The sequence below is a fragment of the Microplitis demolitor genome, chromosome 4, assembly GCF_026212275.2.
Source record: "Microplitis demolitor isolate Queensland-Clemson2020A chromosome 4, iyMicDemo2.1a, whole genome shotgun sequence".
NCBI lineage: Eukaryota > Metazoa > Arthropoda > Insecta > Hymenoptera > Braconidae > Microplitis > Microplitis demolitor.
The window spans coordinates 16,348,418-16,362,494 of record NC_068548.1 but is presented as its reverse complement, the minus strand read 5'-3'; the positions used below and the strand labels follow the sequence as shown (position 1 = coordinate 16,362,494).

Sequence of the window (14,077 nt, the reverse complement as noted above, 5' to 3'; positions counted from 1 at the left end):
TATCAAAAAATGATAGGAGACTTTTTTTGTAGAACATTCAATTTCTTTCAAAAATAAGCCTGGTGATTTTTCCTGTGATGCATCGTTAGCTAGTTATAAAAATCAGAAGACGCAAAAAAATTTTTTTCCATGTTATTCTTATGGAAAATAGAAAAGTGCAATGCGGAACCTCTTAATGTTAATATTAAGAGCTCTAATTTTTACAGGCGCCTTTTTATATCTAAATGAAACCTTTGAGCCTGTTTCTGAGAAGGAAAAAAAAAATTGTTATTTTTTGAATCACCTTAATGGCCATACATGCAGCATTTATATATGGCCGTACATGATTCATTTTTTACGGAAACTTGAGACGGCTGTTCATTGGGTTTTCTGTTGGATCGTTTAGTGACTAATATATAGTATATCTATATATATATATATATATATATATATATATATATATAAAGCGTAGGTTTGTCATATTTTTTACGGACAATGTGAACATTCTTCGCGATATTTATTCTTTGTAGTGTCATTTTGAACCAATCAAAGACGTTCTTTCCTACCATGAGTTGCGAAAAAACATTTTTTCCCGGGTAACCAGAGTAACCATCAAAATAAACAGAGCTGTTAACTATAAAATTATTAGAAATATCAAAACGTTTATGTTATTAAGATCGATTTATAAAAAAAAAGTGTTAGTAAATAAAGTAAAACGAGTGATTAATATTACTCGAAGAAGTATTGAACGTTGATTTTTTCCAGCTTTCCTCAACACCTTGTTTTCAATCTTTACAAATATTTAATTTAATTAATCAATTAATTAAATTTTTTCATTAATAATGGAATAATTAATTAATTTTATTTATTGGTTATATTTTTATATTATTATTTGATTTTACTTGTATCACTCATCGTGTTTTACAAGACTCTACATTCAAATTCTCCCTTGTTACATACTTTTTCTCGCCTCTCTTATTGTTTGTTTTGCTTATTTTACAAACTAAGTCTCTTTCACTTACTAATCGATTCTTATTTAAACTTTCAATTTTCCCGAAAGTAGGCGCGCAAACTTTTTTTTTCCACTTTGACTCTACTACGTAATTTTTGCGGCTGTGGCCCAACTTGTGCTTATGACTGTGCTGCATCATTACGGTGATGCCCTACTACCTCCCTTGTGAAATGGAGGCGTAGTGGCGTAGGAAAACCACAGAGAAAACCTAGCCAGTACAGTTTTTGGTTTGAGTGAAGCTCCAGTGGTCGATAAAATTCCCATTTTACCCGACGCGTGGCTAAATGGTCACCCAGTCAAGTAGTAATCATGCTCGATACCACTTAACTTTGGTGATCGTCCGAGCCACATGCGTGCCGAACGGCTGCCTCAGCCGCTCTTGGTTATATTTGTATATTAAGTGCCTATTTGTATTTTCACGCGCTTATCTTGTTATATAAGCGCTGTTAACTACGGGTGCGTTCCACTAAGCCTTCACAACGGTAAAAACGCCTCAAAATCCTATCTAAATACACGTGAGCGTGGCGTTGTAAACGTCAAGTAGAACGCACCTCACATCACACTACTGTTTTGGTACGTCTTCAAAATTTTTAAGAAGTTTCAAGCTTTGATAAATTATAGTTTAGAAACGACCAAGTCAATAATTTTCATTTTTTTATGTGGTTTATAATTTCAGTTTTGATATCGTATCAAATTTTTAGAAAGTTCCTACATTGTGTTTTGATTTTATTAAAAAAAAAAATCGCTTGTAAATCTCTATTCTCCATAAGAGCCCGTGTTAAAATTTAAATATTTTGAAATCGTTTTCATAAAATTGGGATGGTCAATGTTACTCAGATTAGTCTCATATGATTTGTGGTCAATCAAAGAACAATCAGGTGAAGTTTCATAAAAATCCTACATTAAATGAATCCATGCAATAGCTACCTTAATCGACAGCCTACCAAGATTGTAATTGCATGAATAAATTATTATGATTAATTTTAAATACTTAAAATCAACTTACTGCTCTTTCTGATTCATAAGCAATTGTTTGGTAAGTTTCAGATTCTTTGTCAGGAAAATCTTTATTCCACACGAGGCTCCATTCGTAAATTCTGTCAACTCTTATGGAAACAACGATACTAACTATCTCTAAAAAATGAATACTGTTAAATTCAATGACTTACAAATTTTATATTTCCATGCAATAAATTTTTCATGAAAAGATATATACTAACTTTTACACGGCAACGAGTCGCTAAGTCTGGCAAATCCTGGTTTGCAATGACAAGCAGAAATACCTTGAATGGTAGCACAAGCTTCATGTTGGCTTGCATCACATGTGCTAGTGTCTCCGACAATACAAGTATCAATCCTTACAGTTGGCTGAGTCGGTCGACGATAGAAAATTGGCCTTTTTTGTGATCCATTTGGCTTTGTTGTAACTAAAGACGTAGTATCAATTTGTGGTACTGCATAACCTGTACCAGTAATTGGTGGTATTTGTGTTCTACTCGGATTTATTGGAACTTTAGAAGCTGGTACATTTTCATCAGAATTATCGAACAAGTTTAAATAGGTTCTCTTGCCGTCGATACTAACAAATCTTTGACCATCAACAGCACTGGTAAGAATTACGTCAGTACCGCCTGTAGGATTTACTGATACTCTTACACTTTCACCAGGACCACCTTGAACGGCTGAAACAGTTACATCAAAGATATCACCTGTTGGCGTATGTCGTAGAGGCGCATGAGGTCTTTGCGTTGCTAATCCTGGTGATTTTGTGTAGTCTAAAGTATCATCTAGGACTATACCTGGTCTAGGACGATATAGATAATGATTCAAAGTAGCTGAAATATAACAAACACTTTAAAAATATTTCTATATTATTCCGTACAATATTCGCAAATAAAAAAAAACTTCTACCTGAATTTTTGTGGAAAGATGTCGTCGACATCGAGCTTTGACTTGTTTTTTTAATAATGTTAATTATTTTTGTTGTTGTTACTTCTGTTAATAAACCATCAGTTGGAGTAGAAATATGATAATTATTATTGTAAGCAGAATTTGTAGAAACTTTACTTGGTTCAATAACAGTTTTTGTCTCATTAGAAATTGAAAACATTGAATTTATATTGTCAGAATTATTTTCAAGAGGAACAATTGATGGTTGAACTTCAATTATTGTTCTTGTAGGTTCAATTACTTGAATTGAAGAGCTAGTTTCAATCTTTAAAGTTGTTCTTGTAATACCCGATTGACCAATAGTAGTTGATTCTATCGATTCGGATTTAATAGATATTTCTTGTGATGAATTTATTAGTTCAGATGATTTATGATTATCTAAAGGTACAACTGGGTTTTCATTATTTTCCAGTTGAGTTGGTATTGGAATTGGTTGAAGATCAGAGCCAAGTACCAAAGTATTATCAGCTACTTTTTTATGTTGATCTAACGGTGGTTGATATTTTGGTGGTTTCTGTGTAGTAATAATTTCTTCAGTAACTAATTCCGAAGTTTTAATGTCTTTATCATTAACTGATTGAGTGATTGATATATTTGTTGGTTTCAAGGTATCTTTATTGTTCTCACTTTCAAAATAATATCCACCATCTGGTATCAAAGGGTTGTAAGATCCAGTAGGTCGTTGATTGTTAACCGGTCGTTGAAAAGGTCGATTCAAAGGTCTATTATTCATTGATACGACAGATTCTGATGTTGAAATGCCATTCACAAAAGGCCTTGGAGGTGTTGGTCTTTCTTGAATAGGGGGTAGTTGATTTATTGATGGCCTTCCCAAAGCTGGCGGTTTCTCAAATGGATATGGATAATCTAGAAGTGGAGGAGGATTCATTCCTGGAGTATCAAGATCTGGCGGTAATGGTGGTAAATCTGATATCCTCGGGGGTCCTCTATTATTGATTCTAAGTACATTTTTTAAAATATTTTATAATTAATGATTATAATAATACACCAATTTATTATTCTAATTATAAAAATCAACAATTAAAATACCTAGTAGCTTGTACAGGTTTGTGAGGTCGAATAGTGTTAGCTGCGACATTAACATTACCATTTAGCAGCTTAACAATGCCGGTTATAATGTCTTGAATATCAGGATTGGCCTGACGACTTCTTATAGAAGCCGTTTGCATGCCTAAAAGTGTATGGTTACTATAAATCCTCGGAACTTCTTGACGACTTTGTCGCTGTTGGATTAATCCAGTTATCTGATGGGGCTCCGACATAGCAGCTTGTTTTTGCGGAGCCCCCTCGCCTTCCCCCGGAAGATCAGATGCTTTTGTAGATTTAATACTGAATATAAAAAAAAATTAGTTTCTTGAAAATTAAAAAAAAAAAATATACAGTGAAAATTTGTAATATCTATTTACTCTAAATATTCTGCTGGTTTAACTTCAATACTGTTTCCATCAATGTCATCAATATGTTTGGATGCAGTAATAACATTATCCCATCCACTATCATGATTCGTTTCTATAAAATTTGAATCCACCTTTTCCTGTTTGAAACTTTCGAGAGTTTGAGAACTTTTAAGTTGTGATGTTGATTGAATCGTTTCAAAGTTACTTGCTAATTCATTTTGAATTTTCTTTTTGGATCCTAATGAAGTTCTATCATGATTATATAAGCTCGCACTTAAGATTACGTCTTCTTGTGATGGCGTTAGATACGTCGGTGTATTTTGAATTACACCAACAGCTGAAAAAAAATCATTTTTCTTTTTATATTAATATGTTTAATTGAATGTTTGAGATTGCCATTGGAGTAACAGGATTTATAGAAACTACTTGTCAAGAGACATAAGACATTTGATCAATGTGCAAGCTAACCAACGGTTCTCTGAGGGATTGACGTTCTGGTGACTTCCTCTCTCTCTCTCTCTCTCTCTCTCTCTCTCTCTCTCTCTCTCTCTCTCTCTCTCTCTCTCTCTCTCTCTCTCTCTCTCTCTCTTTCGCTCGGTATGTCTACGTATTTCATTCTTTTTCTTTTCTCATTCTCAGTTTTATCACTTTACAAAATGCATCTGGTACTCTTCTTTTCTACCTAAGTTATAAAAAACTGAGATATAAAATTAAAACAGTTTTAGTTAAATTTAAAAGATTTTAACTTCTCATTTTTTTTTAATTTGCCAAAAGAAGGAATTATTGCCCCGCTATTAGTTGGTATACCGCTATTGGTCTCTTTACCCTATAAACAATAACATAATTGAATAAAATGCAAATAATAGAATCAATTATCTATTGATATCTTCAATTTTCTAAAGTTGATTTGTATCCAAATAGATACAATCAACTTATCTTTCAAGTGTATAACTCAGCACAGTGCTTCGTACTCCAAACTTCGAATCAATAAGGTTTGGGTTCGAGCCCACGAGTCAGCAAGTTTTTTTTTTATTCATGGCAGTTATTGTATATATAACTTAATAAAGTTATATATAATTTATGTTTATATACATAATTAGATAAAATTATATCGTGCCAAAATCGATACATAAAAATATAAAATTATATATAGCCATTTACATATAATTATATAAAATTTTTTTTCCCGGGTAGTAAATAATTATTTTGAATCAAAATTTTTTTTCCCTTAAGACGCGTTTTCATTTGTTTCTCTATTCGCACTCAACTGGATAAACGGTACTATCTTTGTTGCACTTGTACAGTAAATGGGAACTTTGTCCAAGCTTTTCTCGTAAACAAATGGAAGTTATCAAAAAATTGAAGTGCACTTCGCTAGTTCATAGAGTAAAGCATCGGGTCTGTGTCTTTATTTTACGTTTAGAGCTTTTATTGCATAGAAAAGCTTGGACAAAATTATCTGATAACCGTTCTTAAGTCAACATATTTTTATGCTTAAAAAAAAAAAAATTTTACTTGTTTTAGGAGTTTTTTTTTTTTTTCTAAATATGAGAGATATTTTTTTTTAAAGAAGATGTGTTAGTTTTTTGAAACAATATAACATTTTTTGGTTTGAAGACAATAAAATTTCTCGGAATAAGTTCTATTTTTTAAACGCAAAAATTTTTGTATTCTCCAACCAAGAAAAAAAAATGCTTAAACTAAAAGAAAAATAACTTGGGAGTAAAGATATATATGTATATATGTAGGAGAGGGAAGTCACCGGTGCTATAAGCAGCAGCAGAAGTAGTTCGATGCTCGCCATGAGATCGCGCCTACCAGTTATAGTGTCCCTGGTAAGAAACGTATTTCAGAACGGTTATATTCAAATGCTGGAAGCAAGTTTGGCACGAGTACACCTCTGTTATTTGACAGAGTGATAAGTACCTTTTTATGATGGTAACATAGTATATCCTATTTTATATCGTAGCATTAGTATTGCACAACTCATTTGCGAAGCAATGAGATGTGTTTTACTAACGCTTTCTCGATCCGAGCTGATTCACTCACGTAGAAAACATTTTACACTCGTTCAAATATACTGAAAAGATTTAAATTCATACCATTTGAAAGATAATTTATGGAGGAATAAAACAAATACAATTTCAAGTCTCTTTTTTTAAAAATAATGATTAAAAAAAAAAATATAAACAAATCCTGTGATGTCCGTAAGTATGTACAGATGTTGGTGAATACATTAACTAAAAAAATACACAACCGATTGATCTTTTTTTTTTTTATTACACTTGAATTCTTAAACAGAAGAACCCTTGAGAAAACCACTATTCAAAACTTTTTGGATTCATTATAATTAATATAAATCAACATCTGACAATTCACGAAAAGATATAGCCGCCATATTTTTGTTTTTTATTATCATTATTATTATCTAGCATATCGGGGCGCCATCTATCGACCGGCTTTTTAAATTATGTTTATACTCCAATTTTAAATTATTTTTTAACGTGTAACGCCGAGAGTGAAATTGTTTTTTTTTTTTTTTCCGTAGAGGGACTCTTTTTTAGAGACTCTACTATACCGTCTTTTTTTCACGGCCTAGGCAGTGGAGTTTTACCCCCTCCTTTTTTTTACGAACTTTTCGTGTACACCCATTCGAAATTGAGAGAGATCGTCAAAAAAAAGTCGCATTCTAGTGTACCGACCAATGAATTTGAGTAAAGTTTAAACTTAGTTACTATTGAATGGCGCTAATTATTTTTCTGCTGGCAGTTTATTACGATACGGACGTAATGTTAATAAAATATAACCACGCCATTTTATTAACCATAAATACACGATACAAGTAAATTATCAGCGTATATTTTTAAAACAAGTAATACAAATTAGTCAATTATTTGTTTAAGAAATATCTACATTCATCTACGAGTTATTGATTAAAAAAAAAAAAAAATGTCATTATTTGCCTCCTATCCCTCAAAAGTTAAACTTATGGAGTGATAATAATAAAAAATATTGTACGTCATTCAGTCGTTTCGTGGCGATTTTGACAACGACTTTTTTTCGATATTCGCTTTAATGTTAGTGACGCGAATGTTCGAAAACGAGCGTAAATTTCCGTCCTCGGCTACGCCTTGGACGTTAAAATTGCGCCCGTTTCGAACCTTCCCACCATAAACCTTAAGCTCATATCGAAATATCGTCGCTGTCAGAAAACCGCCACTTCACGGCCTTATGACGTAAATATCTATTTTTCATCTGCAATTGAAAGTCAAAAAAAATTTTTTTTTTTGGTTAAATTGTAATTACTTAAAAAAAATAAGACCTGGAAACTGATAATTCATAAAAAATTTAGCTGCCTTTTTTTTTTTTAAACAAATTTTTTTAAACTATTGATTCTTGAAATTTGGCTGCGTTCATAACTACCGCGGCACTAACTTCAAACAAAAGTATATAAATACTTATTAATTATTATTATAATTTCTTAGCAGCTCACAAAATATTGAGAATTGAGCTCACCTTATTGATGGTGATTCATGGGAAGGTGTACGTATAATTGACACAAGAATCGTTTTACGTTTTAATCGTAATAATAATGTATAAACTTCGTTTAAAGGTGGTAGAGTATTACATCAAATTTTTAATGATTTATCAATCCGAAATCATTTTTTATAATTAACAAATTAAAAAATCTGAAATCAGTTTGATCCTGTGCGCCACTTCCAAAACATCTCGCGGTTTTTGAGCGCTTAGAACTCAATAATACTTTTTCACACTAGTATTTTCAAACTGCTTGAGTTTAAAAAAGTTAAGCTATAGATTAGGCTACAAAAATTCAATAAAATTAAACATAATTAAAAAAATTGTTTTCTGTTCGATTCTGATCTAATTTAAAACTTCTTTTCAATTACTTACATTTATTCCTGACGAACCTTGCGTTTCATAAACAATAATCGTAAAAATAAATTTAAGAATTATTACTTTTTCCGAATTATTTGAATTTTCGTAATGTAAAACAAGGCTACTTTTTTTCGGGCTCTTCAAGCTAGAAAAACCCGATGCAGTAATGAATATTTTTGAACTCAAAGAGCTCCAAAGTGTATTTACAGTACTATTTTCGAGCTCAAAAAAAAGCGAGAAGTTTTGGGGCTGGCCTACAGGATTAAAAGTTTTCCAGATTTTTATTTTTGTTTAGGAAAATGTTTTTTATTATTGAATGAGCAAATGAGTTGTGCATGTTTGGATTTTCCAACTTTTTATTATTAATGCTTCCATGAATAATTATTTTTAGAAATTAAACTTGGACTTACAAAAAAAAAATTATTTTAATAAGAAGTTAAGAGTCTCTACTATATAAACAAAAATTTACAATTTATTTAACACTTTGTATAGTATGTAATTTAAGCATACAATTTAAATTTCCACTGAATCAGCCGTGGAGTAAAATAATTAGTGTACTTCTTTTTCTATCGAAGCTCCAGTGGGAATAGCAGGTAAAAATCGTGTAACCCGGAGGAGTACGGTGTAATTTAAGTGTATGTTGTGTGGAATTTTTTCATATTTACACGGTGAGATTTTAGGGGATTCAGTGAAATCGGATCCACTAGGGTCGACTGGACTACTGTTATATTTGAAAAATAATACCCGATACACAAAATAGGCTCGAAAATGGATATTTAGTTAGGTTAGACAGTGGCGTATGAGGTGATGACTATGAAAAGTCGTATAGGGCTTACAGCTATCTAATGTATAGTTACAGGAACGATACAGTATTGTTACCATAAGTATACCTACCGTATTAGTAACGATCTACGAGTTACTATACTTTAGATCGTTCGAGGAACTATACTTTTTTTTTCCGTGTATATCATAAGTCAAAGTGAGATTTCTGTTAATTTGCAAACAAATTTTTTTATCAATGTAACATTACACCATTTATGTCCACAAAGATATTTGGAGTTTTATGCCTAATTCTTATAATTATACAAACCACTTTACAGAAAAAAAGAAAAATCTCACCAAAAACAGATTCTCTGTAAAAAATCGCGCCAACTACATGTTAAACATTCAGCATTTGTTGGTGCACATTAACGCAAAAAAATATTATTTAGTCTTTTTATATTCTAAAAAAATTGATGTTATTAGCACATACCAACTTCGGTCAAATAGTTTTTTTTCTTCCTATTTGTATATTTTCAAGAACTTAATTTCACAACATCCCAGTTACTTAGTATTTTTTTTTCTAATTTCAACAAGTGCACTTGAATCTGTTCCACAGAAATCAATCGTATTTCAATTTTCCCGTGTATTTGATAAAAATTCGGAGAGGCTACTATATAATTATGTGTTTGTTTTATTTTTAGCAGATAAATTTATTAAGGAATCTTTAATTTAATTTTATCATGAAAATTATCATGCCAACATACGGATGCGTATATACGTATACGTATATAGTGACTCCGCATTTCAATAAATAATTGTAACGTAATATAATACTCATTATTTTACATTTAGTTTAAAATTAGTCGAGTAAAAACTAACTGGAAATAATAAGGATATAAGAATAAATTAGTAAATAATGCAGTAGGCTAACGGTTGTGGAAAGTAGAATATGGGCACTGTCGCAAAGAACAAACGCGAACAATGTTGAAGTATCAACGGACTGTACTTAAAGAGACTGATCTATTGTACATATTGTACAAATATATGTATGTATACGAATTATTACGTTGAAAATATGCTAATTACCTAAATATTTCAATCTCTATCAAATTTTTAACTTCCCGCTAGATAAATTGTTAATTTAAAAAAATTCGGGAAGTTATTGGTTTCACCCGGATTTTCAAAAATCAAGATTTTATCAGATGTCGGCGTTTCGAGCTCCTAGAAAGCTATTCTAACTATTTTTAGAAGAATGTCCAAGTGCGCGCGCGTATGTGTGTGTGTGAGGGGGGGGGGGGGGGGTGGATATAAACTCTTCATATCTTTTTAATGAATTGAACGATTGAGATGGTTAAGGTGCTGATCGATAGAGTTTGTTGGTCGTCAACTTTTCTGAGAATGTCGAATCGATCGATCAAATGAATTCTAAGATATAGAAGAAATACAAAAAAGGAAAAAAAAAATTTTTTAGTTTTTTTTAAATTTTACAGAAATGGCTTAATTGACCGATTCCAAAATCTGATCAGCTCTAGAATTCAATAAAACGCATCGATTGCCACCTCAACCATCTTAATCGGTTTATTCGTTCAAGAGATATCGATCGAAAAAGAAATGGTGAAAAACGGTTTTCTTCGATTATCTTCAAAGCGACTTATCCGATCAATTCCAGAATTTGATCAGCTCTGGAACACAACAAAATGCGTTGATTGCGACATCAACCGTCTTAATCGGTCAATTCTTTTGAGAGATATCGTTGGAGAAAAATGGTACAAAACGGGTTTTTGTCGAAAAAAAAAAACGGCATACAAAAGTATTTTCGAGCTTGAGTTCGAAAATGTATTTACAACAATTTTTTCACGCTCAAGAAGCTCAAAAACAGCGGAACGTTTCGGGGCTGGCCCGCAGGGCCAACCGACGTCCAAATTTTTTTTAATGCTCTACCAGATTACGACTCCCGCTAGCAACACGGACATCAATGCATTGCCCATAACTTCAGGATATATAAAGACGAGAACCGTGAGAATGTAGGTGAGTCGTTCTGTAATTGAGGCTTGTCAGTCTAGAATTCTAGAATGTCAGTTAATGTTTGAACAAATTAAAGTATATAAACATACAATTTAAAATTTTATTTGTTAACATTGTCTTTTCTTCAAGATTTAAATGTATAATTTTGTTATATCATTAATGTATGAATATGTTAACAGAGACTATTAAATTAGATCTCAGAAGAATTAATGTAAATTGTAAGTACATATTTTACAGGAATTTATTTAAGAAAACTGAAATTATTTGTTAACTACAAAGTTATGTATGACCTTTCTCAGTCTCACATGTGTATGTTCACTAATGTCCCTGGTGAGGTCGGTGTGTCGCTTACGCACCATACGAGAGTATGTTTCAATCTGATGTGTAGCCCAGCTCTCCAGGCTGTAACGGAAGATTTAACGGTATCTTAATATTTATTCTTTTCACTTGGCTTACGACGTTTGCTCGTGAGTTTTATAATTCACTATTTTATTCATTATCACTTTTTAACTTTTATATTATCTGTATAAATTGACAAGTTAAGTACACAAATTTTTACCTGCGATTTATTTAATCCTTCATAACACCATAATGTATATACATTTCTATTTATTACTATTATCTTATAAAAATTCATTAAATGTTTTTTATACGTATAAAAAAATTTTTTTTTTCACATTTTCAAAGTATAAGTAAACTATTTTTTCAATTCAAATATAATTTCATTCAACATCGTTTAAATAATAATTTAAGAGTGAAAATTCATGAAAATATTAAGTAGAAAATGTTTAACTAAATACATCATGCAGGAAAAAATTAATTTTCTGTTTATTTAATGACTGGATCGTTTGTAAGTATATATTATATGCAGAATATCACGATTTTATGACACTTTCTCGTCTAATACAGTACACAAAGCGAAAGTATGATGATGAAACGTCTTCGCATTTATGTACTGTATGTCACTTACTATAAATTTATTATTTGCATTTTAAAAAATGAATATTTTATATTTTTGGGTTATTTTTAAAATTATTTTTATTCACTCAGTTTACTTATTTATTTTTAGTTCTTCATTTCATTCAGTTACTCAAAAAAAACAATAAACACGGTATTATTTTTTGTATGGATATAAGCTTAAATAATTTTTCTTCCCTTACCGATTCGAGTCAAGTAACATTAATTGTTTATGTACACTAATATATTGTTAAACATTACACGTTCCAGAATAATCAATAATAATAACGTTTTTTTTGCTTTAGGTGTACGATAGTATTTAGGTCACGAACATGGAGATGATATTTTATGGTTTGCATGAATGCGGACTTCGCATCATAATCCATTCATTATAAAAAAAGAAAACCGGATCAAGAAAATTCAAAAACAACCGTGTAAAGAATAAATCTGTCTGTCACGCAAAATTTCTTGGCTTTCTCTCTTTGCATTCATAATTTTAGCTTCGTCATTTTTCGGAAATTTATTTAGTAAAAATCATTCAACTAAATTTTCATTAACAAACTTTATAATAATTTATTTATTATTTATTAATATTTCATTTTTATCAAACTTAGATGATGATCTTTACAATGCATACAAAAAGAACTATCATAACTGATTTAATTTTTCTATCAAGGTATAGAATAATAAAATTTTTAAATAAAAAAATGATTTCGATGAGAAACTTTCAACTGACGTCAATAACGTTTCATAAAAAAAAACCCTGATTTCAATAGAAAGTGTTGATTTACGTCATCGCTACGAAGCAATTGTAAAATATAGGGTAAAATCATTCTTAATATTAAAATCTCCTTAAGGTTTAAAATATGGACGGACGTATAAAGAGAAATATGTATTATAGTTTGTTTAAATGAGTCACGCATTAATATATGTGTACTCTGTACTTATGATATAACTATAATTATAGAAATTAAAATGAGATTTAGAATTAATAAAAAGCGAAAGATATAGCACATTTAAAAAATTAATTTACCTAAATTTTGAAATAAACCCAAGAAAACTAACAATATCACTGACATTTTTCCAACTGTTGGTTGTCTGTTTTTTAAAGTTCTTAAACACAATTCAACCATCTTAATTCAACGGTTGGACTAAACAATTATTTGAATCATTGAATTACGATGCTAAATTTGAAAATGAAACCATAATATAACGAACCACCGCCATCTTCATTCTATTTAAGCATTAGTCTTCATTTAAGATTTAAAGTTCGTTACTACTATGAAAAAATAATAGTCCAGAGTAGTATATTGGTCGTAACATTTTTTTCTGTACAAATCAGTTGTAATTAACAAAATTTTAACATTTATTATTTCGTTTGCTTATAGTTTTTCAAGAGAACAATTTGAATTTCTTCTTGTACAGTAACAAGATTTTTTAATCGAATGACCTACTTATCAAAAACTCTCGGATTAAGAGATTCGTGTAATCGAATTTGCGTTTTTTCAATTAACTGTATTTAACTGTTTCACAGTGATCACTTATCAAAATTAAAATTTACTTTTATCATAAATTTATTATTTATTCTATCCAAAATAAAAAATCAATTTTTTTCATTTGATATATTTTTCACAACAATGAACTTTGATTCATAGAAATTTAATAAGAAAATATTCTCTAAGTAGACACTTCAGAGCTAGAAGGTCAGTAACATCAGTAATGTATTGAATAAACGTAAATAGTACTTGAAATAGCAAATGGTAATGTTCTTAACACGCTTGGTTTCGCGTTTGCGTCGCGGTCGTTCACTTCGTACTGGCTGATGGCCACAGGTATCAGCAGAAGAATGGGGCATCAGACACAGCTTCTCCCACTATACGGCCCATGAAGTTACGACTGGACTATAGTCGGAAAACCCAACGCCACGCCTTGACATAACTACATATACAGGTAGATAATATATATTTAGTATATACTTACATATGCATATATATATATTAGGGTGCTTCGTTTGTTACGACTATTTTTTTTTTCTGGTCCATCGACGGGATAATGTTCTCAACATGTACAAAAAAAT

At 30.8% G+C, this 14,077-nt stretch overlaps 1 protein-coding gene across 1 annotated transcript in view; it reads right to left on the bottom strand.

Moving 5' to 3' along the window:
- The window catches only part of LOC103576307 (uncharacterized), a 40,331-nt gene extending 26,494 nt beyond the window's left edge, over positions 1-13,837 (bottom strand). Inside the window, exons 1-6 of the mRNA XM_014444495.2 lie at positions 13,034-13,837; positions 4,369-4,696; positions 3,992-4,291; positions 2,903-3,900; positions 2,212-2,826; positions 1,998-2,125 (exon numbers count right to left, since the gene is read on the bottom strand). Of these exons, the coding sequence (XP_014299981.1) occupies positions 1,998-2,125; positions 2,212-2,826; positions 2,903-3,900; positions 3,992-4,291; positions 4,369-4,696; positions 13,034-13,133 (2,469 nt within the window). The 5' untranslated portion in view covers positions 13,134-13,837. The remainder of the gene's footprint in view (positions 1-1,997; positions 2,126-2,211; positions 2,827-2,902; positions 3,901-3,991; positions 4,292-4,368; positions 4,697-13,033) is intronic.
- Positions 13,838-14,077: the final 240 nt, after the last annotated feature.